Genomic DNA, 26,311 nt, shown 5'->3' with positions numbered 1-26,311 from the left:
AGAAAATCAGTCTTGAATATTTAAGATTGAGGTTTAAGTTAAATTACCTCTATTATACCAGAGAAGCACCTACACAGACCTTCACAGACAGGTATCTGAAAAGTACTCATAATCTGATGAAAAGATCAATAGCCTATGCATAAATTGCAAAGTAACACTTTTGAGTTTTAATGTCAAGTCTTTCAAAATTATGGCTTTTAAAAGCAGCAAATGAAGTCTAGAATCTTTCTGAAGATGTAAGATCCAGTGTCCAGTTACCTTAGCAATGAATTACAGTATTCATTGTAGTGACAAAGACCCAGNACACAATGACAAACCGGAAGAAAATCAGTCTTGAATATTTAAGATTGAGGTTTAAGTTAAATTACCTCTATTATACCAGAGAAGCACCTACACAGACCTTCACAGACAGGTATCTGAAAAGTACTCATAATCTGATGAAAAGATCAATAGCCTATGCATAAATTGCAAAGTAACACTTTTGAGTTTTTAATGTCAAGTCTTTCAAAATTATGGCTTTTAAAAGCAGCAAATGAAGTCTAGAATCTTTCTGAAGATGTAAGATCCAGTGGCCAGTTACCTTAACAATGAATTACATTATTCATTGTAGGTACAAAGAACCAGAAAACCAAGAATGCAAAAAAGATATGGAAATACAATTGAATAAAGACAACTTTAATATCAACTTCCACTTTCATTTTTGAAAGCTATTAGTAAAAGCATACATTTTAAGTAGTACAACCTCTTTAAAAAGAAGTTACTCAGCACTCCTCTTACCTTTCTTGTTAATAGACTTTTACGTCTCATTCCACAAGCCTCTAGTTGTAACCTTCCTCTCAATGCTAATTCAATTAACATACAGCCACGTAATCCAGATGATATACAGTCATTCCAAAATGATGTGTAACCCTATTAAAAAAAGAAGAAATAAAACAAAATAGCTAATTTACCTTGAATTCACAGTCAAAAACAAATATTCTCAGCCAAAGTCCTATTTGGTGCCTTTTACCTTTCTTGTATTTCTATAATAATATACTGAAAAAATACAATTAACAAATTATTAATCAATAATTTTGGGGGGCTTATCTTTCCACCACTTATTCTTATATACAAACAACAAATAACTTTAGAGGTCAGAAGTTTAGAAATATAACTCACATTTCACTAAGCTGTGTGTTTATTAGGTTCTTTCAGAACCCTGCAAACTCCAAGGAATACTCAGTTAATCTCAGATTATAATGATTTATTATATGTGGACAAGTTGAGAAGCTCAGGGAAAGGCAACCTAGCCAATTTAGCTTCACAGAGAATTAGAATACCATCCATTTATTGCTGTTTAGGATAAAACCACAAGGTTAATCCGAGCACTTTAGGAGGTGGAGCCAAGACAATGGTTTGAGCCCAGGAGTTTCAGACCAGCCTGGACAACATAGTGAGATCCTGTTTCTATCAAAAAAAATTAATTAGCTAGGTATGGTGGTGCACACCTGTAGTCCCAGCTACTAAGGAGGCTAAGGCAGGAGGACCACTGTGTCCAAGAGTTCAAGGCTACAGTGAGCAATGATTACACCGACACACTGCAGCCTGGGCAAAACTGTGAGACATTGTATCTTAAATACACCCACTGTTAATTTTGTAAGAATATATTAGAAAAACACATATGCGCCCACAAACAAACAGATGGCTATATGCCTAAAATTCTGAATAATAAACAGTATAACAATCAGATCGGCCCCAAGAGACAATGTAAGGGCAGCATCCATGGCGGAAGAACAGCCAGACATAAGGAGGTTGACAGACATCTAGAGATCTGGGATACTGGTCAAGCAGACATCACCAGATGAGGTCAGGGCACTGTAACAGCAAATAACTGGAGTTGTTCAAATTATAAAGCCACAAATCTTGGCAGCAGGGTTGCCAGCTATCAATTTAACATACCCAGTTCTCATGAGACAGAAGAAGCTATAAATAATTCTCATTAAGGCTCAGAACAGGTAACATAATTTTGGTAGAACAGGTCAACTGAATCTCTGAAGAATGGAGGGCCCAGGATGAGGAAGGCCTGGCCCTCACCGCTGGCACTTTTCCAAGGTCAATCCTGGCAGTTTGCCAGGCCAGAGTAGTGAGCTTGTATTTCAGAAGATGACTGACCACTGAGGTCCATCAAACTTCATTTTTGATACAAGGAGTTAAATTCGCCTCACCAAGCCACCACTTCTGAGAATGTGATCTTTGGGAAAATAACAATTTAGATTAAAGGAGGCACAAGGGGATAAACAAAAACATCAGTGTTAAGAGATCAATTTAAATGTGAGGTAGAAGAAGCAGACAATGACTGAATTTTAGGGAATCATTTTAAAATTAGTGTTGGGGCCTGATCAAATGAAGATCAGCAGAGATTTAGCAAAGTGGCTAATAATACCAGTAGTTTACAGAGGTTAGGTAAAATGCGTGGCTTCTGTGTCCATGAAATTAAAGCCCTACGAAGCCTGAGAATGAATTCCACATGAAATTAAAGTTACAGATATCTGGCTTTGACTGGCCGGGACATATAGACAGAGTTCCTAAGTGAGCCTCTACAAACTGTAAACAACAAAGAACACCTCATAAAGCAGTAATGGACGTGAACAGCCCTATAGCCTGCAAACTCCAGCTGAACAGTACCTGGAAGCTTACATTTCATAGCAGAGAACTAAAATACGTCTCAATCTCAAATGCTCCTTTAATGGCATACCCAGAGATACTAGCAAAATGGGGTCTTTAATAACAGACTTCAGAGATCTAAATTTAGTGAATGGCTTTAGGCATCATCACTGAAGGACACAGGCTTAAACAGAATTGGATTCACATGGGAAAGTAGAAGAATGGGAATGGACAGTTCTGTACCACAGCTTCTGGGACTCGTCAGCAATATTCCAAAGATAAATGAAGCCAACAAAGACACACCAAGCAACAGAAAAGTCCAGTATGTTGATATCCTCCTGCTAAAATCCACGCTGTAAAAGCAGGATCAAAAATTAACCAGAGTGTGGCCAGGCACAGTGACATACACCTGTAATCCCAGCACTTTGGGAAGCAGAGGCAGGTGGATTGCTTGAGCCCAGGAGTTCCAGACCAACCTGGACAACACGGTGAAACCCTGTCTCTACAAAAAATACAAAAATTAGTTGGGCATGGTGGCACCCACCTGTGGTCCCAGCTACTTGGAAGGCTGAGGTGGGAGAATCACCTGAGCTCAGGAAGTTGAGGCTGCAGTGAGCCACGATCATGACACTGCACTCCAGTCTGGGTGACAGGAGTGAGACCTTATCTCAAAAAAAAAGAAAAGGATAAAATATGTGGGGAAGGTTAGTAACTGGCAGTATCAAACAGCTTATGATTATAGTCATAATTAGTACCTATGTTCTAAAATATAAGGTTGGGAGAGGGCAGAGACATCCCAAGTAGGGCTGGGCCATATACTACCAGATCTCCATCTGCCTGACTCCCTTTATTCTTTTAAGTGGCTCAATTTGAATGGTAGAAAAGGGTATTGTTTATTAAGTCCCCTAAAACTGCAAACACTGAGAAGAGTTCTCACCATTCGAGTTAAAAGATACTGTTCTGCTCTTAAGTGCCTACTTATCCAGAAGCTTTTTGTTAAGAAGGAACTCATTTTGGCGACCCAAAATGAAATGTAATAAAATATTTTGTAAAAGATCATAAGAGGGATATAACCAGAAGTATAAGACCTTCCTTATATGTTATTAAAAACATTTACAACATGGGAAAATGCTCACAATATATATTCTACATAAGAAACAGATAAAAAATTATATTATCTAATGCAGAAATGTCCAAACTTTTGGCTTCCCTGGGCCATATTGGAAGAAGAATTATCTTGGCCCACACATAAAATATACTAACACTAATGACAGCTGATGAGCTAAAGAAAACAACAACAAAAAAAACTCATGTTTTAAGAAAGTTTACAAATTTGTGTTGGACCAGATTCAAAGTCGTGGGCCACCTGTGGCCAACAAGCTTGATCTAAAGTGTAATCTTATTTTGAAATTATATAAAAACTAATACATATGTATATCATAGGTTTGTATTTACAAAAACTTATAAATGTTCATATCCTTTGACACAATTCTTACGGGTCTTTAGTTAGAAAACACTGTGCACAAAAATATATGTACAAATATACTGATCACATCATTATCACAAAACACAAACACAATCTAAAACAAAACACAAAATCTAAAACACAAAACAATCTAAAAGCAAAAAAAAAAAAAAAGGAAATAAACTCAGTGTTTCCCAAACTTTCCTGATGTTGAAGCATTTTAATTTACAGTATACTTTTAACAGCCTACAGAATATTTCAATTCTATGAAAATCAGTTTTAAAAATCCTGGTGCCGGAGGCAGAGCTTGCAGTGAGCCAAGATGGTGCCAATGCACTCCAGCCTGGGCGACAGAGCAAGACTCCGTCTCAAAAAACAAAAACAAAAAAACAAAATACAAAATTACCCGGGCGTGGTGGCGCATGCCTGTAATCCCAGCTACAAGGGAGGCTGAGGCAGGAGAAATGCCTGAACCCAGGAGGCAGAGGTCGCAGTAAGCTGAGATCGCATCATTGCACCCCAGCCTGGGCAACAAGAGAGAAACTGCATCTCAAAAAAATGAAAATATGAAAAAAAGAAAGGTGATTGTACTTGCCAAATCTAACTGGGCCAGGATGAACAAATTAAGTCTCCCTCCTGAGTATCTGAACTTGCCATACTGAATCAGTTACTTGGGCATGCACTGGAGCTGTACTGGTTGTGTGGATTCAGAAGCTACTGGCCATTGGGTACAAATGCAAAGAATGAAGGTAACAGAAAGGAAAACAAGACATACGCAGAGTAGAAATGAGAGAGGATGCAATGTGAGGCAAACCAAGACATACAAAGAGGCAGACAGACAGGCACACACACAGAATAGCACATTTGTTGTTTTAAGCTGCTATGTTTTGTTACACAGTAAGATAATTAACATAGTGGGTGCCCAGGGCTGGCAAAATGGGAAAAGGGGGAGGTAATGGCTAAAGGGTATGAGCTTTCTTTTGGAAGTGATAAAAATATTCTAAAACTGATTATGGTGACGGTTGTACAAATCTGTAAATATATTAAAAACCTTGAATTGTACACTTCAAATGACTGAATTGTATGGCATATGAATTATATCTCAGAGCTGTCACAAAAAAAATTCTATAAAGTCACTTCTGAAATCTTACATGAAATTTGGATTATGTCAATAAGAATCAAAAAGTTCTTGATAAAAATAACTAATCAAGAGAATGAAGGTGACTTCAGGTAAAAGCAGATTAAAAAGACTAGACAATTGGCTGGGCACGGTGGCTCACACCTGTAATCCCAGCACTTTGGGAGGCCGCCCGAGGCGGGCACATCACAAGGTCAGGAGATCAAGACCATCCTGGCTAACACGGTGAAACCATCTCTACTAAAAATACAAAAAAATTAGCCAGGTGTAGTGGCGTGCGCCTGTAGTCCCAGCTACTCTGGAGGCTGAGACAGCCACTGCGCTCCAGCCTGGGCAACAGAGCAAGACTCCGTCTCCAAAAAAAAAAAAAAAGACAAGAAAAAGTATCTAGAGATATAAGAACTGTTAAAGAAGTAGTAAGACTGGGCACTGTGGCTCACGCCTGTAATCTCAGCACTTTGGGAGGCTGAGGCGAGCAGATCACCTGAGGTCTGGAGTTCAAGACCAGCCTGGCCAAGGCGGCAAAACCCCATCTCTACTAGAACTAGAAAAACTAGCTGGGTGTGGTGGCACATGCCTGTAATAGCAGCTACTCAGGAGGCTGAGGCAGGAGAATTGCTAGAAACCAGGAGGCAGAGGCTGCAGTGAGCCACTGCCCTTAAGCCTAGGCAACAAAGTGAGACTCCGTCTCAAGAAAAAAAAAAAAAAAAAGGTAGTAGTAAAACTGCATTTGCTGGTGATATTGTTGGATATTTAGAAAACTCATGAGAGTAAATGGAAAAATCACTATAAATACGAGTTTTGTAAAGTAGCCAGCTTATACAAAATTAAACATCAGCAGTCATATACAAACAAAATACACATGTTAAAATACTAAAAAGTTAAAATACAATTGAAAAGACCTTTACAACAGAAACAAAAAGAACAAAAAACATCAAAGCAAAACCAAATGAAGAAAAGTTTAAAAGTCTCCTGAAAGACTTAAAAACAAACTTGAATTAATAGAAAGATATTTCATTCTTATATACAAAGTCTCAGCATTATTATCAGTTCTTCCTAAGTTAACTAATAAATTTAATATCCCAATAAAATAGCAACAGATTTTCCTTGGAGCTACACAAGTTAAAATAAAAGTTTCTAAAGAAAAAAAACAAAAAGCCAGGAAAACTTGGGGAGATATCAATATGTAGGGAACAGAAATGAAAGCTGTCTTACTAGATACTAAAACAGATTTAAAAGTCTCTAAAATTAAAATGATATCACACTGGCACATGAATAGACAGACTAACAGAATAAATTCCAGAAATAGACCCAAGAACATACTGAAATCAAATACAGGTTGAGTATCCCTTATCCAAAATGCTTGTGACTGGAAGTGTTATGGAGTTAAGATTTTTTTTCACATTTTGGAATATTTGCATTATACCCAAATCCGAAAATCTGAAATCCGAAAGGTTCCAATGAGGATTTTCTTTGTCACGCTGGTGCTGAAAAAGTTTTAGATACCAGAGCATTTCCAATTTCAGATTTTTGAATTTAGGATTCTCAATCTGTACATGACAAAAATGTAATCACACAAATCAAGGTATCATGGAAAGATGAACATTTTAATCAAATTTGTTGGGACAACCGGATAGCCATTAGGAAAAACATAATTGGATCAAATTCCTCATTATACATCAATATAAATTCCACATGGATCAGAGGCTGAAATGTAAAGTGAAATAATGTAAGCACTAGAAGACAAAATAGGAGTGAAAACCTTTATAATCTGGGAGTGGAAGAAAAACTTCCCAGCTATTCTCAAAATCTAGGAGCAATAAAAGAGACTACACATTTTTTTGGTAAAGTTTACAGGGCAAAAATCATAGCAAAGTCACTTATATCACAAATAAATGTCTAGTATACAATTAGTTACTAAAAACTAAGAAAAGCTTTTTTTCAAAAAATATTTTGAGGCCAGGTACAATGGCTTACACCTGTAATCCTAGCACTTTGGGAGGCTAAGGCAGGAGGATCACCTGGGCCAGGAGTTTCAGACCAGCCTGGTAACATAACGAGAGCCGTCTCTACAAAAAATGTTTTAAAATTAGCTGGGTGTGATAGCACATGCCTGTAGACATGCCTGTAGACAGCTACTCGGGAGGCCTTGAGCCTGGGAGGTTGAGGCTGCAATGAGCTATAATTGCACTAATGCACTCTAACCTGGGTAACAAAGCAAGATCCTGTCTCAAAAAATATATATATTTTGAAATATTCAATTTTTTAAAAGGTAACAGATGATGAAGTTCACAAAAGAATGGAAATTACTAAAATATACCAAAAGATGCTTTATCATTCACAATAAAAATACACATTTAAAATACATGAGACCTTAATAGCAAGAAGAATCTCACCTAATTCAAAAAAAAGGCAAAACATGTATATATCAACCATGAATTTGGATAAATAAAATACAGTATATGCATACAAGAAAACATTATTCAGCCTTAAAAATTTAAATTCTGATACACAGATCTATGTAAAATTCTGATACATAGCTACAAAACATGGATGAACTCTGAAGACATTATGCTAAGTGAAATTAGCCAGTCACGAAAAGACAAAATACTCTATGGTTCCACATACATGAGGTACCTAGAATAGTCAAATTCACAGAGACAGTGGTTCCCAGGGGCTGTGGATAGAAGGGAATAGTAGCTATTGTTTAATGGGTAGAGTTTTGGTATGAAATGACAGAGAAGTGGCCAGGCATAGTGGCTCCTGCCTGTAATCCTAGCACTTTGGGAGGCCGAGGCGGGCAGATCACAAGGCCAGGAGATCGAGACCATCCTGGCTAACATGGTGAAACCCCGTCTCTACTAAAAGTACAAAAACTAGCCGGGTGTGGTGGCAGGCGCCTGTAGTTCCAGCTACTCGGGAGGCTGAAACAGGAGAGTGGCATGAACCTGGGAGGCAGAGCTTGCAGTGAATTGAGTTCGCGCCACTGCACTCCAGCCTTGGTGACAGAGCAAGACTCCATCTCAAAAAAAAAAAAAGAAAAGAAAAAGAAATGATATAGAAATTCTGGAGAGGGATAGTGGTGATGACGGCACAGCGTGAATCTACTTAATGCCACTAAACTGTACACTTAAAAATGTTTTAAGTGGTAAATTTTATGTTACGCATATTTTACTTTTTTTTTTTTTCAATTGAGACAGAGTCTCGCTCTGTTACCAGGCTGGAGTGCAGTGGCACTATCTCAGCTCATTGCAACCCCAACCTTCTGGGTTCAAGTGATTCTCCTGCCTCAGCCTCCCAAGTAGCTGGGACTATGGACATGCGCCACCATGCCTGGCTGATTTTTCTATTTTTAGTACAGATGGGGTTTCACTACATTGGCCAAGCTGGTCTCGACCTCCTGACCTCGTGATCTGCCCGCCTCGGCCTCCCAGGCGTGAGCCACCACGTCTGGCCCCTCACCCCTTTTTTTTTTTTTAAACTACATGATATCATGCTTCCATATCAGACTGGCAAAAATCCAAAAGCTTGGCCAGGTGCAGTGGCTCACGCCTGTAATCCCAGCACTTTGGGAGGCAAGGTGGGCGGATCACTTGAAGTCAGGAGTTCAAGACCAGCCTGGCCAACATGGTGAAACCCTGTCTCTACTAAAAACACAAAAATTAGCTGGGCGTGGTTGTGCGTGCCTGTAATCCCAGCTATTAAGGAGGCTGAGGTAGGAGAATCACCTGAACCCAGGACGCCAAGGTTGCAGTGAACCGAGATCACACCACTGCACTCCAGCCTGGGCAAGAGTGAGACTCAATCTCAAAAAAAAAAAAAAAAAAAAAATCCAAAAGCTTGACAGCATAGTTGGCAAAAATGAGGGAAATAGGTACTCTCACACACTATGATGGGAATGTCAAAATGACACCACTTTTACTGAGGGAAATTTGGGGACCTAGAAAAATCACACATAGATTTACCCTTTAACATGACAATTCTACTTCTAAGGAATCTACTCTGAAGAAACAGCCCCATACACATCAAACAGTATATGCATATGGTTATTGTGATATTATCTGTAGGAGCAAAAGTTTGGAAACAACCCATAAATTCATCAATAACGGACTGGATGAATATACTAAGATATATCTACCACATAATGGAATACTATAGAACCGCGAAAGATTTCTACGTAAGAGTGATAGAGAACAATCTTTAGAATATAAGATGTAAAAAGCAAGCAAAAAAATATAAGATGTGTGTAAAAAACACATAATGTATGTCAATCGTTACCTTGTGTATGAAGGAGAAGAGCAAGAATATGAATATATATATAGTTTTGCTAAGAAAATACCAGAAAGATAAACTCCAAACTAACTTTTCAAGAACTACTAATGGGGGAAGAAAAGAATAAGGCAGAAGGAAAAAGATGGAAATGAGACTTCTGAATACAACTTGCAATATAATTATATGCACTAAAAGAGGAAAAAAAAAAAAAAACTCCTGAGGAATGAAAACAACTGTATACCACTTAGTGACAGAACCACAAAGAAAAGCTATTTTAACTTCAGAATACAGTATTTTGACTGCACATTCTTAATAAAACTACTACAAAGAAATTTTAAGTCGAACTCAAGTCAACTAGTAGTAATGCTGACATTTTTATTTTGAAAACTGTTTTAATACAAGCAGTAAGCCAATGCAAGTATTTGAGGAACCAAAATTTTCAGTAAGAAAAAAGATAAATATAAAACCCTGTAATTTAAATAAAAATCTGTAATGTTAAACTTGAACCAAAAAACCATGTAAACAGATTTTTTTTCCTCTAAAATATGTTTGCCAGCTCTGTCCCTTGAGGAAAATATATCGTATCTCTGTATATGAAAGAGTCCTAGAAGCAGTAACAACTCAGTAACACTGAGTACACCCAGTGTACTCATACCAGTGTGGGGTCAATTCCCCACCAGATGGAAACCAGGATTCCTTGATGCAATGACTGATTCTAAGTCTGAAACAGGAAATGTACAAGAAGATGAGTCCAGGACATTGTGTTGGCCTTGCCAAAAAGCAAAGAAGTTATCAAAGGTTAATAAGCTGTATCACAAAGAACACTGAAACCAACTGAGAAAAGAACTCCCATAGGCTAAAAGTGGGACAAATTAAACATCAAGAAGAGTAATTAATATAAGTGAATGAAACACAATGAATATATATAAAACCGCAAGTCATCATTTTAAAAAAGAAAAGAGCCCATACCTCACTAGATACCACTGGAAGTAGCTAAGGCACAAACTCCTAACCCAAAACTTAGTAATTAAAAGAGAATTACTTCTTTTAATTTTATCCTATCTTTTAAGTGCACAAAATGCACACAATTATAAAGGAAACCAAATCAGTCATCACAATGTTAAAAATGAATTTGTGATATATGTGCTTTATTAAACAAGTTCTAGTGGCAGATCTAATAGCTATTATAATTCCAATGTAGTAATGAGCAAAGACAGTATTTTGAGAAATCTGCAATAACAGTAATGTAATATGAAAGTATCTCTGGTCTCTCTAGTGGTGACAAACTCACAGATAGTTAATACTTCTTATAGTTGATGTAGATGTTAACTTTCAGGTATAGGTCACTAAAAATAAATTAATTTTTTCCCCTCTCAAGTGTTTCCTGAATTCTACCAGTGATCCCAGGCTAAGAATCCCTAAATTAGATGAAAAGTAGGGGAAATTTCCAACGGGCAGATAGGTCTGTCACCAAACGAACTCACTGGTCTTCAAAATCTAAAACCAGACATTGGATTACTCCTGATGCAACTGAGCATGAAAACACATAGGATTACCTAATAAGTCATCTTGGCTGGGTGCAGTGGCTCAGGCCTGTAATTCCAGCACTTTGGGAGGCCAAGGCAGGCGGATCACGAGGTCAGGAGTTGGAAACCAGCCTGGCCAACAGGGTGAAACCCGGTCACTACTAAAAATACAAAAATTAGCCAGACGTGGTGGCGTGCGCCTGTAATCCCAGCTACTCGGGAGGCCGAGATAGGAGAATCACTTGAACCCAGGAGGCGAAGGTTGCAGTGGGCAGAGGTTGCAGTGACCCAAGATCGCGCCACTGCAATCCAGCCTGGGCAACAGAGCAAGACTCTGTCTCAAAAAAAAAAAAAAAAAAAAAAAAAAACCTCTAAAATGTATTATGGTGATGGATACACAACTCTAAATACACTAGAAGTCACTTCATTGTTACCTTTGACTTTTTTTTTTTTTTTTAAAAACAAGGTCTCATTCTGTCACCCAGGCTAGAGTGCAGTGGCTTGATCATAGCTCACTGCAACCTTGAAGTCCTGGGCTGAAACGATCTACCCAACTCAGCCTCCTGAGTAGCTGGGACAAGGAAGCATCAGCACACCTGGCTTTTATTTTATTTTAGCGATGGGATCTTACTACGTTGCCCAGGCCAGTCTCAAATTCCTGGCCTCAAGCAATTCTCCTGCCTTGGTTTCCTCCAAAGTGCTAGGATTACAGGCATGTATTCCTGAGTTGTACAACTTAAATAAGTGAATTGTCAATTAAATCTCAACAAAGCTGTTACCAAAAAAACTAAGCCAACAACTCCCTTTAAGCATCTCAAATGACTAAAGAAAGCCCTCAGCTTTCTGATTTTTTTAATTAGCAAAAGAATAAGGCTACAGACTGAATGTTTGTGTCCCCCCTAAACTCTTATGTTAAGATTCTAGGCCAGGTGCGGTGGCTCACACCTGTAATCCCAGCACTTTGGGAGGCAGAGGCGGGCAGATCACGAGGTCAAGAGATCAAGACCATCCTGGCTAATATGGTGAAACCATGTCTCTACTAAAAATACAAACAAAAAAATTAGCCGGACCTGGTGGCGGGCGCCTGTAGTACCAGCTACTCAGGAGGCTGAGGCAGGAGAATGGTATGAACCCGGGAGGCAGAGCTTGCAGTGAGACAAGATTGCGCCACTGCACTCCAGCCTGGGCGACAGAGTGAGACTCCGTCCCAAAAAAAAAAAAAAAAAGAGATTCTAGCCAGGCGCAGTGGCTCACGCCTGTAACCTCAGAACTTTGGGAGGCCAAGGCAGGCAGATCACCTGAGGTTGGGAGTTTGAGACCAGCCTGACCAACATGGAGAAACCCTGTCTCTACTAAAAATACAAAATCAGCAGGACGTGGTGGCACGTGCCTGTAATCCCAGCTACTTGGGAGGCTAAGGCAGGAGAATTGCTTGAACCCGAGAGGCAGAGGTTGCAGTGAACCAAGATTACATTGCACCATTGCACTCCAGCTGGGCAACAAGAGCAAAATACCGTCTCAAAAAAAAAAAAAAAAAAAAAAAAAGATTCTAACCCCCCCGTAGGGTCTCTGGAAGGTGATTAGGTCATGAGGGCAGAAGCCTCATGAATGGAATTAGTGCCCTTATAAAAGAGGCCCCAGAGAGTCCCTATGCCCTTCTGCCATGTGAGGATGCAATGAGAAGACAACCAGGAAGTAGGCCCTCACCACACACCACATTTACCAATTTCTTGTTCTTGAACTTGCCAGACTCCAGAACTGTAAGAAACAAATTCCTTTTGTTAGCTGGGCACGGTGGCTCATGCCTGTAATCTCAGCACTTTGGGAGGCTGAGGTGGGCGGATCGCCTGAGGTCAGGAGTTTGAGAGTAGCCTGGTGGTCTCAGCCTGTCTCTAGTGAAAATACAAAATAAGCCAGGTGTGGTGGTGTGTACCTGTAATCCCAGCTACTTGGGAGGCTGAGGCAAGAGAATCAAGAGAAGGGAGGCAGAAGTGAATGGAGATTGCACCACTGCACTCCAGCCTGGGGTGACAAAGTGAGATTCTGTCTCAAAAAAAAAAAAAAAAAATTCTGTTGTTTATAAGCCATACTGTCTACTGTGGCAGTCCCCAACCTTTTTGGTGCCCGGGACTGGTTTCAGGCAAGACAATTCTTTCCATGGACTGGAGGAGGGAGGGGGATGGTTTCAGGATGAGATTGTTCCACCTCAGATCATCAGGCATTAGTTAGATTCTCATAAGGAACGCCTACCTTAGATCCCTTACATGCGCAGTTCATAACAGGGTTCCCACTAAGAGAATCTAATGCTGCTGCTGATTTGACAGGAGGCGGAGCTCAGGCAGTAAAGCTCGCCAGCACCTCACCTTCTGCTGTGCAACCTAGTTCCTAACAGGCCACAGACCAGTACCCGCCCACAGCCCAGACATTAGGGATCCCTGGTCTATGGTATTCTGTTATGCAGCCCAAATAAACCGAGACAGATAACAAAACCAGTAAATAACTAAATAATGCTTGGATTTGGGCCCCATCCACATATCACATATGTAAGTTACTGGTGTTAACCAAGTTATGATTATGTTTGAAAAGTTCCCTTTTAAGCAATTTGTAACACAATGTGTTTTTTCACAGAAGTAGTAGCCAGGCCCCTGATCACCAGGGCCTCTATTCTCATGGTCTTCACTCAAAACCAGGGATCTTACCTGCCACTCCCTAGGAACTTGGACATCAGCAACCCTGAACCCACTACCTATCAATGAGAACCAAATTCAACTAGGAAATTCAAACCACAAGTAACTTTTCATCATCCTTATGGGGATTCCAATCCTCAGGCTCCCTCCTTTTTACCCACCAGTCTCCTCCATTCTTTCCCTCATCCCCACCCAGCACAATAAGTTACTGTACACATATCATGTGCAAAGCACTCTTCTGAGTACTAAGTACTGTGGGAGCTCATTTCAACCTTCACAACAACCTTCTGAACTAAGTGCTATTAGTATCGATCTCAATTCAAAGATGGGCAAATAAGGCCAGAGTACACTACCTTCAACTACACCCTTACTAGTTTTCTAAACACATCCATTGTTTTCCACTGCATTCAACTAGCAAAATTCCAGCCTCGGATCAATTCAACTGTCACTTTCTCCATATCTGTACCTGTGTTTCTGAACTGATGTAAAAAAATATTGTAATCTCAGTACATGTACTATCTCCAACTTAAACTAAACCTTTAATGATACTGGGGTTGGGCACAGTGGCTCACGCCTGTAATCCCAGCACTTTGGGAGGCCAAGGCGGGTGAATAACTTGAGGTCAGGAGATCAAGACCAGCCTGACCAATATGGTGAAACCCCATTGCTACTAAAAATACAAAATTAGCCAGGCATGGTGGTGCATGCCTGTAATCCCAGCTACTTGGGAAGCTGAAGCAGGAGAATCGCTTGAACCCAGGAGGAAGAGGTTGTAGTAAGCCGAGATCGTGCCATTGCACTCCAGCCTGGGTAACAAGAGAAAAACCGACTCAAAACACACACACACACACACACACACACACACACACACACACACACACACACGGCAAATCAGTTTCCCTACTCAGAGCTCTTACCACTCTCCATATCAGATATTTCAAAACCCAATTCTCCCCAAACCTCTAAACTCAGCTGATTTTCAGCAGATAACTTCACAAAATCAAACCAACTCAATAAACTCAATTTCATACATACCCGCTCTTTTGTCTGGTTACAGTACACAGTCTGCCTAAAGCTAATCCTACCCATTCTCTCCTACTTCCACATTTACCTTTGCTCACAACTCCTGCCCTCCTAAAATACTTTAAAATCTAACATGTATACTAGCACCTGCCTATTGGCCTTCAAATATTCTCACATTTACCATCACACACAAGAGACAGACCTGGACCAACCCTGCCCTATCTCCTTTCCATTCACAGCAGACTCCTTGAAGGCATCATCAGCAAGTCCATCTACACTACTCTTCCCTCCTCCTCCTGTTGGCTCCACAACCCCCCTCTCCTGGCTTTGCTCTGGCAGCTTCTGCTCTGGCTCTCTGTCAGGTTACTCTTCTGCCGCCTATTCCTTCAACTGAGTGCTCTTGGCCACTTATACGGACTTCTCAGGTACTCTCACTTGTTTAAAAAAAAAATTCAAATAGAAATACATGACAGAAAATTAAGTCTCTACCTTCTCTTCCCCTTCCATCCCTCACACATTCCCTCTTCAAGATAATCTCCATTAACATTTGGCATGTATCCTTCCAAATCCTTTTTTAAAGTGCACACAGTCACACTCTACCATACACTGAGTATCTACTCTGTTAAAATCGTGCTAAGCGTTCAGTGTACATTTTTTCTAATTCTTAGAAAACCTTGTAAAGTAGGCACTATTCTTCCAATTTCACAAGATAATGGAACTGAGGCTCAGAGGACCTGCCACGCACTGAGGCAAAGCAGGAAATGAAATTGGTCTACCTAGCTCCAAAGCCCTGGCTCTCTTTTTCTGTCCTGCCTTCCAAGACCTGTTTATTTAATGCATGATCTAGGTGTGCTTCCTTTCAGCCCCCTGAAAACAGAAGAGGATACAGGTTGAGTATCCCTGTACTTGGGACGAGAAGTGTTTCAGATTCTAGATTTTGGAATATTTGCATATAGACATTGAGATATCTTAGGGATGGGACCTAAGTCTAAATACAAAATTCATTTGAGTTTCACATACACCTTATACACATAGCCAAATGTAATTTTATACAGTATTTTAAATAGCTTTGAGCATGATACAAAGTGTGCCAGGTATGGAATCTTCCATTTGTAGTATCATGTCAGCACTGAAAAGGTTTCAAATTTTAGAACCATTTCAAATTTCAGATTTTCAGACTGGGGTGCTTGACTGGTTATCACTTGTTTCTTTCCACACTTGCCACTGATCACTTCATAGCAGAGAGCACAAAACAAAGTGTGAGCAGACACTCCTTCTCAAGCAAATGAATTTTTAAGGGCTTTCATTAGTGGCTTTTTAAAGTATATTTAACAGCATCTTGTTAGTAAGACCTAACTATAAGCCACAGCCTTTATTCTTCTATAAGAAACACGAAGGTTTTATTTAATACAAGAGAATAACATTTCAGTTTGCAAAGCCATTTATAAATTATCATCTAGGTTCTACAATTACCTAGTACAGTATTATCACCTTTTTACATTTGAAAAATCTGAGGTTTAGAGAAACTAAGAAATATGACTACATTCACACTCTAGAGCAGCGGTACCTCGAGCCCCAGAGCTGTGCCTCTAGATACAGCACTTTTACTACTGCATCACACTGTATTTTAAGTATTTTAAGTTGAGGACATTTTGACAAGTCCTATGTAAGTTTTACATCAAGTCACTATAACATTTATTAGATACTGGCTTCTGTATTATTTTCTAAAAGCAGAAAATCGTTCCCACTTGGGAGGCTGAGGCATAATGCTGCATAAAGTAAAAACCGTAATTTTTTAAATTCTCAAAATAAACTGAGGTAGGAGGATCACTTGAGCCCAGGAGTTCAAGGCTGCAGTAAGCTATGATCATACAACTGCACTCTAGCCTGGGTGACAGAGTGAGACTCTGGGGGAAAAAAAATTATTGGAAGTAATAAATTTCTATTTGTTTAATATAATATATATTTTATTATTAAAATAGAGACAGGTTATTGCTGTGTTACCCAGGGCTGGTCTCGAACTCCTGGGCTCAGGCAATCCTCCTGCCTTGGTCTCCCAAAGTGCTGGGATTACAGGCATGAGCCACCACACCTGGCTGGAAGTAATATATTTCAAGAATAATTTTAACTCAATAAACTCTATTGAGTGCCAAGACATTACTAAACAGAGGTGATAAAGATGACTAAGATACAAAGGCACAGAATGAAAAGAAACAATAATTCCAATTCCAAAGTTATTATCACAATACTGATACAAATAAAATGGCATTCCCTCACTCATTCTAAAGACAAACACCTGTGCAATACTAGGCATTGTGCTAGATGCTAGATATACAATGGTAGGCAAAAAGGATGTGAAAGCAACTAAGAAGTCAGATTAAGGTGAAGAGTCTCACTAGGCATTAAAAAATAACTAAGAGTATTGGCTGCCAGCTAGAAAAAGGCAGAGCCTTACATATAAGAATCCACTAACACAAACATAAAGACCAAAAAAGTAATCACAGGCCAGGCATGGTGGCTCATGCCTGTAATCCCAGCACTTTGGGAGGCCAAGGCAGGCGGATCACAAGGTCAGGAGATCGAGACCATCCTGGCTAACACGGTGAAACCTGGTCTCCACTAAAAATACAAAAAATTAGCCAGGCGTGGTGGCAGACACCTGTAGTCCCAGCTACTCGGGAGGCTGAGGCAGGAGAATGGCGTGAACCCGGGAGGCGGAGGCTGCAGTGAGCCAAGATCGTACTACTGCACTTCAGCCTGGGTGACAGAACAAGACTCCGTCTCAAAAAAAAAAAAAAAGTAATCATGTGATTTCCAGACCATTAAAGAAGAAAGTAATGAAGACCCACAATATGACTATATTTTGTAATAAAGGTCTAATAAGATTACATAACATGTTCTATAATGCAGTCACTACAAACAATGAGACATCATTCTTCTGACTGTGTCATTTGAATTTTTTTCCATGAGAACATACCATGTAAATCTGTATTTATCTGTGTGAAAGAGAGATTCTGGGGTGCCAGTTGAGTTGGTCTCCCCTGTGTGAGACACCCATGGGGAGCCATGGGCGGCCTCTGAGGAGAAAAGTCTCCTTATTGCCTTCATGTCTTTATGCCCTGAGAGCGTAACCGTAACCGCTCAGTGGTATTCCACAGGTTGCTCAGGGAGATGATACTCCCTTGAAGCAATGGAGTATAATCAAATATCTTGGCTCCTCCTGAAACCCGCTCCCACCCATTTCAGTTCCAATAAGCTAAAGACCTTAAGTAGTTTAGACACATGCCTTTGCTCAAGGAAATTCACAGAAACCGCCACTGCTATACATCTTATTGAATGACTCACGAGTTCTCCTTCACTGGTTAATCCTTTTCCTCATCCCTTCCTCCCCCTCCCAACTGCCCTAAGAACAAAGAGCTTGTAAACCAATAAATTAGGCAGAGCCCGAGAGCTCTGGGCCGCGAGAAAGCCTCTGATGCTCTGGTTCCCTGGACTCACCTTTGAAACACTTATTCTGTCTCTTTCTAACCCCTTTGTCTCCACCGGACTTGGGGTACCCGCTGGGTGGTGTGGAGCTGGTTTCCCCATCTGGCGCCCAACATGGGGCTCCCTGGTAATCTCTACAAATAATCCGGCGAAGAAACGCCAGAGCATGGAAAATGGAGGATGACTGATGAAGGATGCCCAAGTACATTTTCACTTCAGGCTCTACGGGTAAGTAGGGCGCTTGGAGAATTCCAGGGTAACCTCAGGAAAATATGGGTCAGGCTGAAAGTAAGTTTACTAATTACTTAAGCCTGGTGCGGCAGTTATTGTGCCATGCGGGGGTAATTGTGAGTACCCAAAATCTCACATCTTTGTTCCATCTCATAGAAAAGTATTCTCCTTGGTTTCCAGAATATGGAACCATGGATGTAAACGACTGGCACAAGTTTGGGATCAGACTTAAAACGAGCTCAACAAGAGGGCCACGATATTCTCTTCTCCACTTGGTCTGTGTGGTCAGCAATTAAAACAGCACTGGAGCCCTTCCACTGAGGAGGAGGAGGAGGAGTTTCAGGATGATACAGAAAAGTTTAGTAATTAGGAGTCTGATGGTCCACAAAGTGAACCATCACAGTCTAGTTTAAAAAGGGGGGAGAAACGGGAAACTATATATTCTAACTGCCAAAAACTTATGAAAGAAACAGTTCTACCTACTGCAGAAACAGTGCCACCTACTGTACTTTTATGGGAAGGTCCGGAACAGCCACCCCGCCTCAGCCTTAAGAATTTTTGGAACGGGAGCCTGAGACACAGCTTGCCGCTCCCACTGTTGCACGCCCCGCCATTAACTATGGTGAAGGGAAGCTTCAGGCTCGCCCAACAGCCAGTTATGGTGAGGGAATGATCCAGGCTTGTCCACCTGTTAATTATGGTGGAGGAATGCTGTGAGCCTGCCCAAATACAAATTATGGTGCAGGAACAATCCAGGCATCCATTCACCAGACATGAGAAATGAGGAATTTGGATGCTTGGCAGTTTCCGGAAATTATTTCACCAGCTGAGGAGCCTAGAGAACATGCTCAAGCATGCTGGGAGCCATTTCCTTTTAAAATATTACAATACTTAAAGCAAACAATTGGACAATATAGGTCAAATTCTCCTTATGTTCATTCCTTGTTACAATCTGTGGCTTATAACCGGCGCTTACTACCTATGGATTGGGAGTCATTAGCCTGATCCACCCTGTCCCCCACTGAATTTCTCCAATTTAAAACCTGGTGGATGATGAAGCAACAAATCAGGCATGCAGAAATGCTCAAGCCCAACCTCCCGTTAACATCACATCTGATCAACTGCTTGGAATCGGACAGCCATGGGGTACTCTAAATCAACAGATGGTAATGGGTGATGAGGCTGTTGATCAGCTCAGAACTATATGCCTAAGAGCCTGGGAAAAAATTCACAACCGTTTGCAAGATGCAGCTCAAAACGCTATTTCAGATTCTCATGCCAAAAAAATGATCATTCAGCTGCTTGCTTATGAAAATGCTAATACAGCATGTCAGGCAGCAATTAGACCTATTAAGGGAAAGGCAGATCCAAATGATGAAAAAACTTTAAGTAAATACATTAAAGCCTGCAATGGCATTAGGGGGCACTTACATAAGGCCAGCCTCCTTGCTCAGGCAACGGCTGGACTAAGGGTAACAAAAAACACGAGTGTTCCCTGGATTTTGCTATAACTGTGGACAGGCAGGACATACAAAAAGAGAGTGTACAAAGAGCCAAAAAAGGCAGAACTCAGGAGGAAAAAGCAGAGAACCAGGTACCTGTCCTGCATGTAAAAAAGGAAAACACTGGGCTAATTAATGTTATTCAAAGTTTGATAACAGTGGACAGCCCTTGCCAGGAAATGGACAGAGGGGCCTGCCCCGGGCCCCAATTCAAAACAGGGCATTCCCAATTCAGGACGGGACATCCCTGACTCCAAACACAACATTCCCGGCCCAGTCTACCCCTGTACAAATGTACAGCAATTGTCCCCCTCCACAGCTAAAAACAGGGCAGTAGATTTATGTTGTACCGAAGTCATATCCCTCCTTCCTGGGAAGCTCCTAGGAAGGTCCGAACAGGAGTTTACGGTCCATTGCCAAACGGCATGGTGGGACTTGGGAAGGTCCAGCTTAAACTTAAGGGGAATTCAAGTAGACTCTGATTGCCAGGGCGGAATTCAAATTGTTATCTCCTCCACTGTTCCCTGGAGTGCTAATCCAGGTGACAGAACAGCTCAACGGTTGCTTTTACCATATGTTAAGTTAGGAGAAAGCTCAGAAAAAAGAATAGGATTTGGAAGCATAAATTCAGCAGGAAAGGCTGCCTATTGGGTAAATCAAGTCTCTGACAATAGACCTATTTGTATGGTCACTATTTAAAGAAAACAATTTGAGGGTCTGGTTGATACAGGGGCTGAAGTGTTGATCATAGCTCTTTATCAATGGCCAAAAAACTGGCCCAAACAAAAGGCCCCAGTGGGTCTTGTTGGGGTCAGAACTGCTTCAGAAGTTTTCCAAAGTACTTTTATCTTACCATATCTTGGTCCAGAAGAACAGGAAGGCACAATACAACCTCTAATTACGCCCATTCCTGTTAACTTATGGGGGAGAGATCTGCTTCAGCAACGGGGCACAGAAATTTCAATCCCTTCTCCCCAGTACGGTCAAGCTAGTCAAAAAATAATGTCAAACATGGGCTATGTTCCCAAGAAAGGCCTAGGAAAACAGGAGATGGGCATTATCGAACCAATACAGATTACTGTAAAAAATGACCGAAAAGGATTAGGTTACCATTTTTAGGGGCGGTCACTGTTGAGCCTCCAAGTCCTATTCCCTTAAAATGGAAGACCCAAAATCCTGTTTGCAGTGGCCGCTTTCTCAGGAAAAATTGGGGGCCTTATAGGAATCAGTCAAAGAACAATTAAACAAAGGAAACACTGAGCCCACATTTTCTCCATGGAAATTTGCCAGTGTTTGTTATAAAGAAAAAATCTGGCAGATGGCGCATGCTAACCGACTTACCAGTGGACAGTGCAGTCATCCAGCCAATGGGGGCCCTGAAGCCGGGGCTTCCATCCCCCACCATGATTCCTAGAGACTGGCCATTAATAATTATAGATCTGAAGGACTGCTTTTTTAATATTCGTCTAGCTGAGTCTGATTTTGAGAAATTTGCTTTTACTATTCCTGCTACGAACAACAAGGAACCAGCAGCCAGATATCATCGGAAAGTCCTGCCGCAGGGTATGCTGCATAGTCCTACTATTTGCCAAACTTTTGAGGGGAAGGCTATTCAACCTGTGAGAGATCAGTTTCCAGATTCGTATATCATTCATTATATGGATGACATACTGTGTGCAGCCAAAAATTCAGACCGACTTATCCAGTGTTATTCATATTTACAGGAGGTGGTAGCCAATGCTGGATTGCTCATACGACCAGATAAAATTCAAACGGCCACCCTTTCCCAATATTTGGGAATGCAGGTTCAGGAAAGCACAATTAAACCCCAAAAGGTTCAAATTTGAAAAGACTCTCTGAAAACTTCAAATGACTTTTAAAAATTATTAGGAAATATCAATTGGATTAGACCTACTTTGGGAATCCCTACCTATGCTATATCTAATCTGTTCTCTATTTTAAGAGGAGACCCTGCTCTCAATAGTAAACGAGAACTGACTCCTGAGGCTGCCAAAGAATTACAAATGATTGAAGAAAAAATGTGACAGGCCCAGGTTAAAAGAATAAACTCAAGTTTACCATTACAGTTCATTGTGTTCCCTACTCTCCATTCTCCCACAGGGGTTATAGCTCAGAGAGGACTTGAACGTTCTTTTCTGTCTCACAATACTGTCAGAACACTCACAGTATACTTGGATCAGATGGCAATCTTGATTGGGCAAGCTTGCCTTAGAGTCGTTAAACCTTGTGGCTCAGATCCAGATAAGATTATAGTTCCAATGAACAAAAATCAGATTCAGCAAGCCTTTGTTAATTCAGTCAATTGGCAAATAAATTTAGCTGGCTTCACTGGAGTTCTTGACAGTCATTATCCAAAAAACAAAATTTTTCAGTTTTTAAAGCTAACAACATGGGTCCTTCCAAAAATTACCCATAGTGCTCCACTGGAAGAAGCAGTGACTGTGTTTACAGACGGCTCTAGCAATGGAAAAGCAGCTTATGTAGGACCTAAAAACAGAATTATTCAAACTGACTTTCAATCGGCACAGAGGGCTGAATTACAGGCAGTTATAGCTGTGTTAGAAGGCTTTAAGCAACCTGCAAATATTGTCTCTGATTCAGCTTATGTTGTTCAAGCTACTCAATACATAGAAACTGCACTCATTAAATATCTTGTGAATGAACAACTCATCAGCTGTTTTCTTCTTTACAAAAGGTAGTGCATGATCGCTGTTTTCCTTTCTGTATTACACACATTCAAGCACACACTAATCTCCCCGGGTCCCTTGTAAGGGCTATCAAGCTGATTTACTAGTTTCCACTGTGCTTACTAATGCCCAAGATTTTCACTCTCTAACACATGTTAATGCAGCAGGACTTAAACAAAAATATCAAATTACTTGGAGACAGGCAAAGGACATTGTGCAACATTGCCCCCAATGCCAGGTACTACAACTGCTACATGAAGGGAATAGTGTTAACCCAAGGGTTAACCCCCAATATGCTGTGGCAAATGGACGTAACCCACGTACCTTCATTCGGGAAATTTGCATATGTCCATGTCACTATAGATAACTTTAGTATGGGCAACTTGCCAAATAGGTGAAGCAGCTACTCATATTAAAAGACATTTACTTTCCTGTTTCGCTGCCATGGGCATCCCACAAAAGATTAAAACAGATAATGGCCCAGGCTACTGTAGTAAATCTTTACAATGTTCCTTCAACAACGGCACACTGAGCACAGTACTGGAATACCCTATAATTCTTAAGGTCAAGCCATTGTTGAACGGGCTAATGGAACCTTAAAATCTCAATTACAAAACAAAAGACAGAAGGGGAAACAGAATACTCCACTCCCCAAATGCAGCTACATTTGGCTCTTATCACTTCAAATTTTTTTAATTTGTCTAGAGAGAGATCAGGTTACAACAGCAGCAGAGCAGCATTTGAAAGGACAAAAATAAATCCTCATGAAGGAAAACATGTGGTAGAAGGACGTTAGAATCAAAACCTGGGAAAAGGGCAAAATTATTACATGGGGTCGAGGGTTTGCTTGTTATCTCACCAGGAGAGAATCAGCTTCCTGTCTGGGTACCCACAAGACATCTTAAGCTGTGCCATTAGCCAGAATCCAAGGAAGAGGAAAAGACCTCAGAATATCCCTGCAACCCGTTCGTTAGATGGCTCAGATGAACATCTCTGTTGAGCAGATAGAAACCAGTAAAACTCGCCAAGCAACTCCACCAACCTGGGGGCAGATGAAGAGTCTAGCTCACATTGCAGAAGAGAACAGTGAGGTCTCAGAACAAGCCACTGACCACCAGTAATCTAATGGTAGCTATGATGGCGGTAATCTCCCTGGTGGTGAGTCTCCCTGTAGCTGAGGCAGATCAAAATTACACTTTTTGGGCCTACATTCGATTCCCACCACTGATCAGGCCTGTTACATGGTTAGACCCCCACCATGGTGGAGGTTTATGTTAATGATAGTGTCTGGATGCCTGGACCAACAGATAACCGAGATCCTACCCATCCAGAGGAGGAAAGAATGTTAATAAATGTTTCCACTGGTTATCGCTTTCCTCCCATCTGCCTGCGGCCAGCAACAGGATGTTTAAATTATGATAAACAAAGTTGGATGGTTTATGTCCCTGCACATAATGGATCAAAAGCCTTTATTCAGGAAACCAGTGGAAGAACATTTCAATCTTTGGACACTATTAAATACTTTGAAGCACAGCTATGTTATGACACATAGCCAGATTAATAAATTTAAACCTAATAAGAAGCCCTGCCCTAGGCAGGCCACTAAATGGTCTGAAAAGCTAGAGGTGCTAACCTGGTAAGATTGTATTGCAAACGGCGCTGCTGTACTGCAAAATAATTCCCATGGAATCGTCATTGACTGGGACCCTAGGGGACGCTTTGCAGTAAATTGTACTGGACAGCACAAAGATTGTAGAGAGACTCCTTTTGCCAACGACTACCCAGATAATGCACCAAAATTATATAGAAGAATTGAAACAAAATACCCTATTAAGCGGGAGGAGAATGGTATGGCTCCTCTAAGCCCAAAAATGACTGATCCAATTATAAGTCCAGAACATCCAGAATTGTGGAAAATAATGATGGCTCAAACCCCAATTCAGATTTGGAAAGGACAATATAAAACAGAGACCCACAGTAAAAAACTTTGATTTGCTGTATACATGACCTCTAACTGGACAGTCCCATTGCAGAGTTGTGTTAAACCTCCTTTTATGTTGGCAGTGGGAAAAATTAATATCTTACCTGACTCTCAAACCATATCATGCCTCAACTGTCGTCTTTTTACCTCCATTAATTCTACCTTTAATAAAGATAATAGCATTTTACTGGCTAGGGCCTGAGAAGGAGTATGGATACCTATATTTCCTTCAATAGACCTTGGGAGGCCTCTCCCTCCATACATATTATCACTGAAGTACTAAAAGGCATACTAATAGATCAAAGAGATTCTTATTTACTTTAATAGCTGTGATCATGGGCCTTATAGCTGTCATAGCCACTGCTGCTGCTGCTGGTGTTGCTTTCACTCTTCTATTCAAACTGCAGGCTTTGTGGAAAGTTGGCAGAAAAAAATCTTCTAAGCTTTGGAATTCAAAAAGCCAAATGGATCAAAAATTGGCAAATCAAATTAATGATCTCCGTCAAACAGTAATGTGGATGGAAAATTGGATTATGAGTTTGGAGCATAGAATTCAAATGCAACATGATTGGAATACTTCTGATTTTTGTATTACTCCTAGCTCTTATAATGCCACTGAACACCATTGGGAGACGATTAGACATCCCCTACATGGAAAAGCAGATAATTTAAAACTAGATATTGCTAAACTGAAAAAACAAGTCTTTGAGGCATCTCAGGCTCATCTCACTCTGTTGCCTGGAGCTGTATTCTTGCTGGAGCCACTGAGGGCCTTCTAATATCAATCCTTTAAAGTGGATTAAAACCATAGGTGGATCAACAATTGCAAATTTTATTTTAGTTTGTGTCTGTTTACGCTGTTTGTTTTTAGTCTACAGATGCAGATGGCGCCTTGGGAGAGAAGCCAGACACCATGATCAAGCCATGACAGCAATGGCGGTTAATTAAAAAAAAAAAAAATCAATAAAGACAAAAAAGGTGGACATGTGGGAAAGAGAGTTTCTGGGGTGCCAGTTGAGTTGGTCTCCCCTGTGTGAGACACCCATGAGGAGCCATTGGCGGCCTCTGAGGAGAAAAGTCTCCTTATTGCCTTCATGTCTTTATGCCCTGAGAGCGTAACCGTAACCGCTCAGTGGTATTCCACAGGTTGCTCAGGGAGATGATACTCCCTTGAAGCAATGGAGTATAATCAAATATCTTGGCTCCTCCTGAAACCCGCTCCCACCCATTTCAGTTCCAATAAGCTAAAGACCTTAAGTAGTTTAGACACATGCCTTTGCTCAAGGAAATTCACAGAAACCGCTACTGCTATACATCTTATTGAATGACTCTCGAGTTCTCCTTCACTGATTAATCCTTTTCCTCATCCCTTCCTCCCCCTCCCATCTGCCCTAAGAACAAAGAGCTTGTAAACCAATAAATTAGGTGGAGCTCTGGGCAGTGAACAAGCTTCTGATGCTCCTCCGGTCCCCTGGACCCTTTTTAAACACTTATTCTGTCTCTAACTCCTTTGTCTCTGCCGGACTTGGGGTACCCGCTGGGTGGTGTGGGGCTGGTTTCCCCAACATTTATGGTCACTATATGTCATTAAGAGAAAAAGGGTTACAAAGCAGTCTTGTTTTGTTTTTTTTTGTTTTTTTTTTTTTTTT

General features: G+C 40.7%; 1 protein-coding gene across 1 annotated transcript in view; it reads right to left on the bottom strand.

Moving 5' to 3' along the window:
* The window catches only part of GOLPH3 (golgi phosphoprotein 3), a 64,870-nt gene that overhangs the window by 21,657 nt on the left and 16,902 nt on the right, over nucleotides 1-26,311 (bottom strand). Inside the window, exon 2 of the mRNA XM_017889455.1 lies at nucleotides 778-909. Coding sequence (XP_017744944.1) covers nucleotides 778-909 — 132 coding nt within the window. The remainder of the gene's footprint in view (nucleotides 1-777; nucleotides 910-26,311) is intronic.

Source organism: Rhinopithecus bieti, unplaced genomic scaffold (assembly GCF_001698545.2).
Source record: "Rhinopithecus bieti isolate Rb0 unplaced genomic scaffold, ASM169854v2 scaffold_17882, whole genome shotgun sequence".
In the NCBI taxonomy this organism is placed as follows: Eukaryota; Metazoa; Chordata; class Mammalia; order Primates; family Cercopithecidae; genus Rhinopithecus; species Rhinopithecus bieti.
This window is presented reverse-complemented; position numbering and strand designations above follow the sequence as displayed.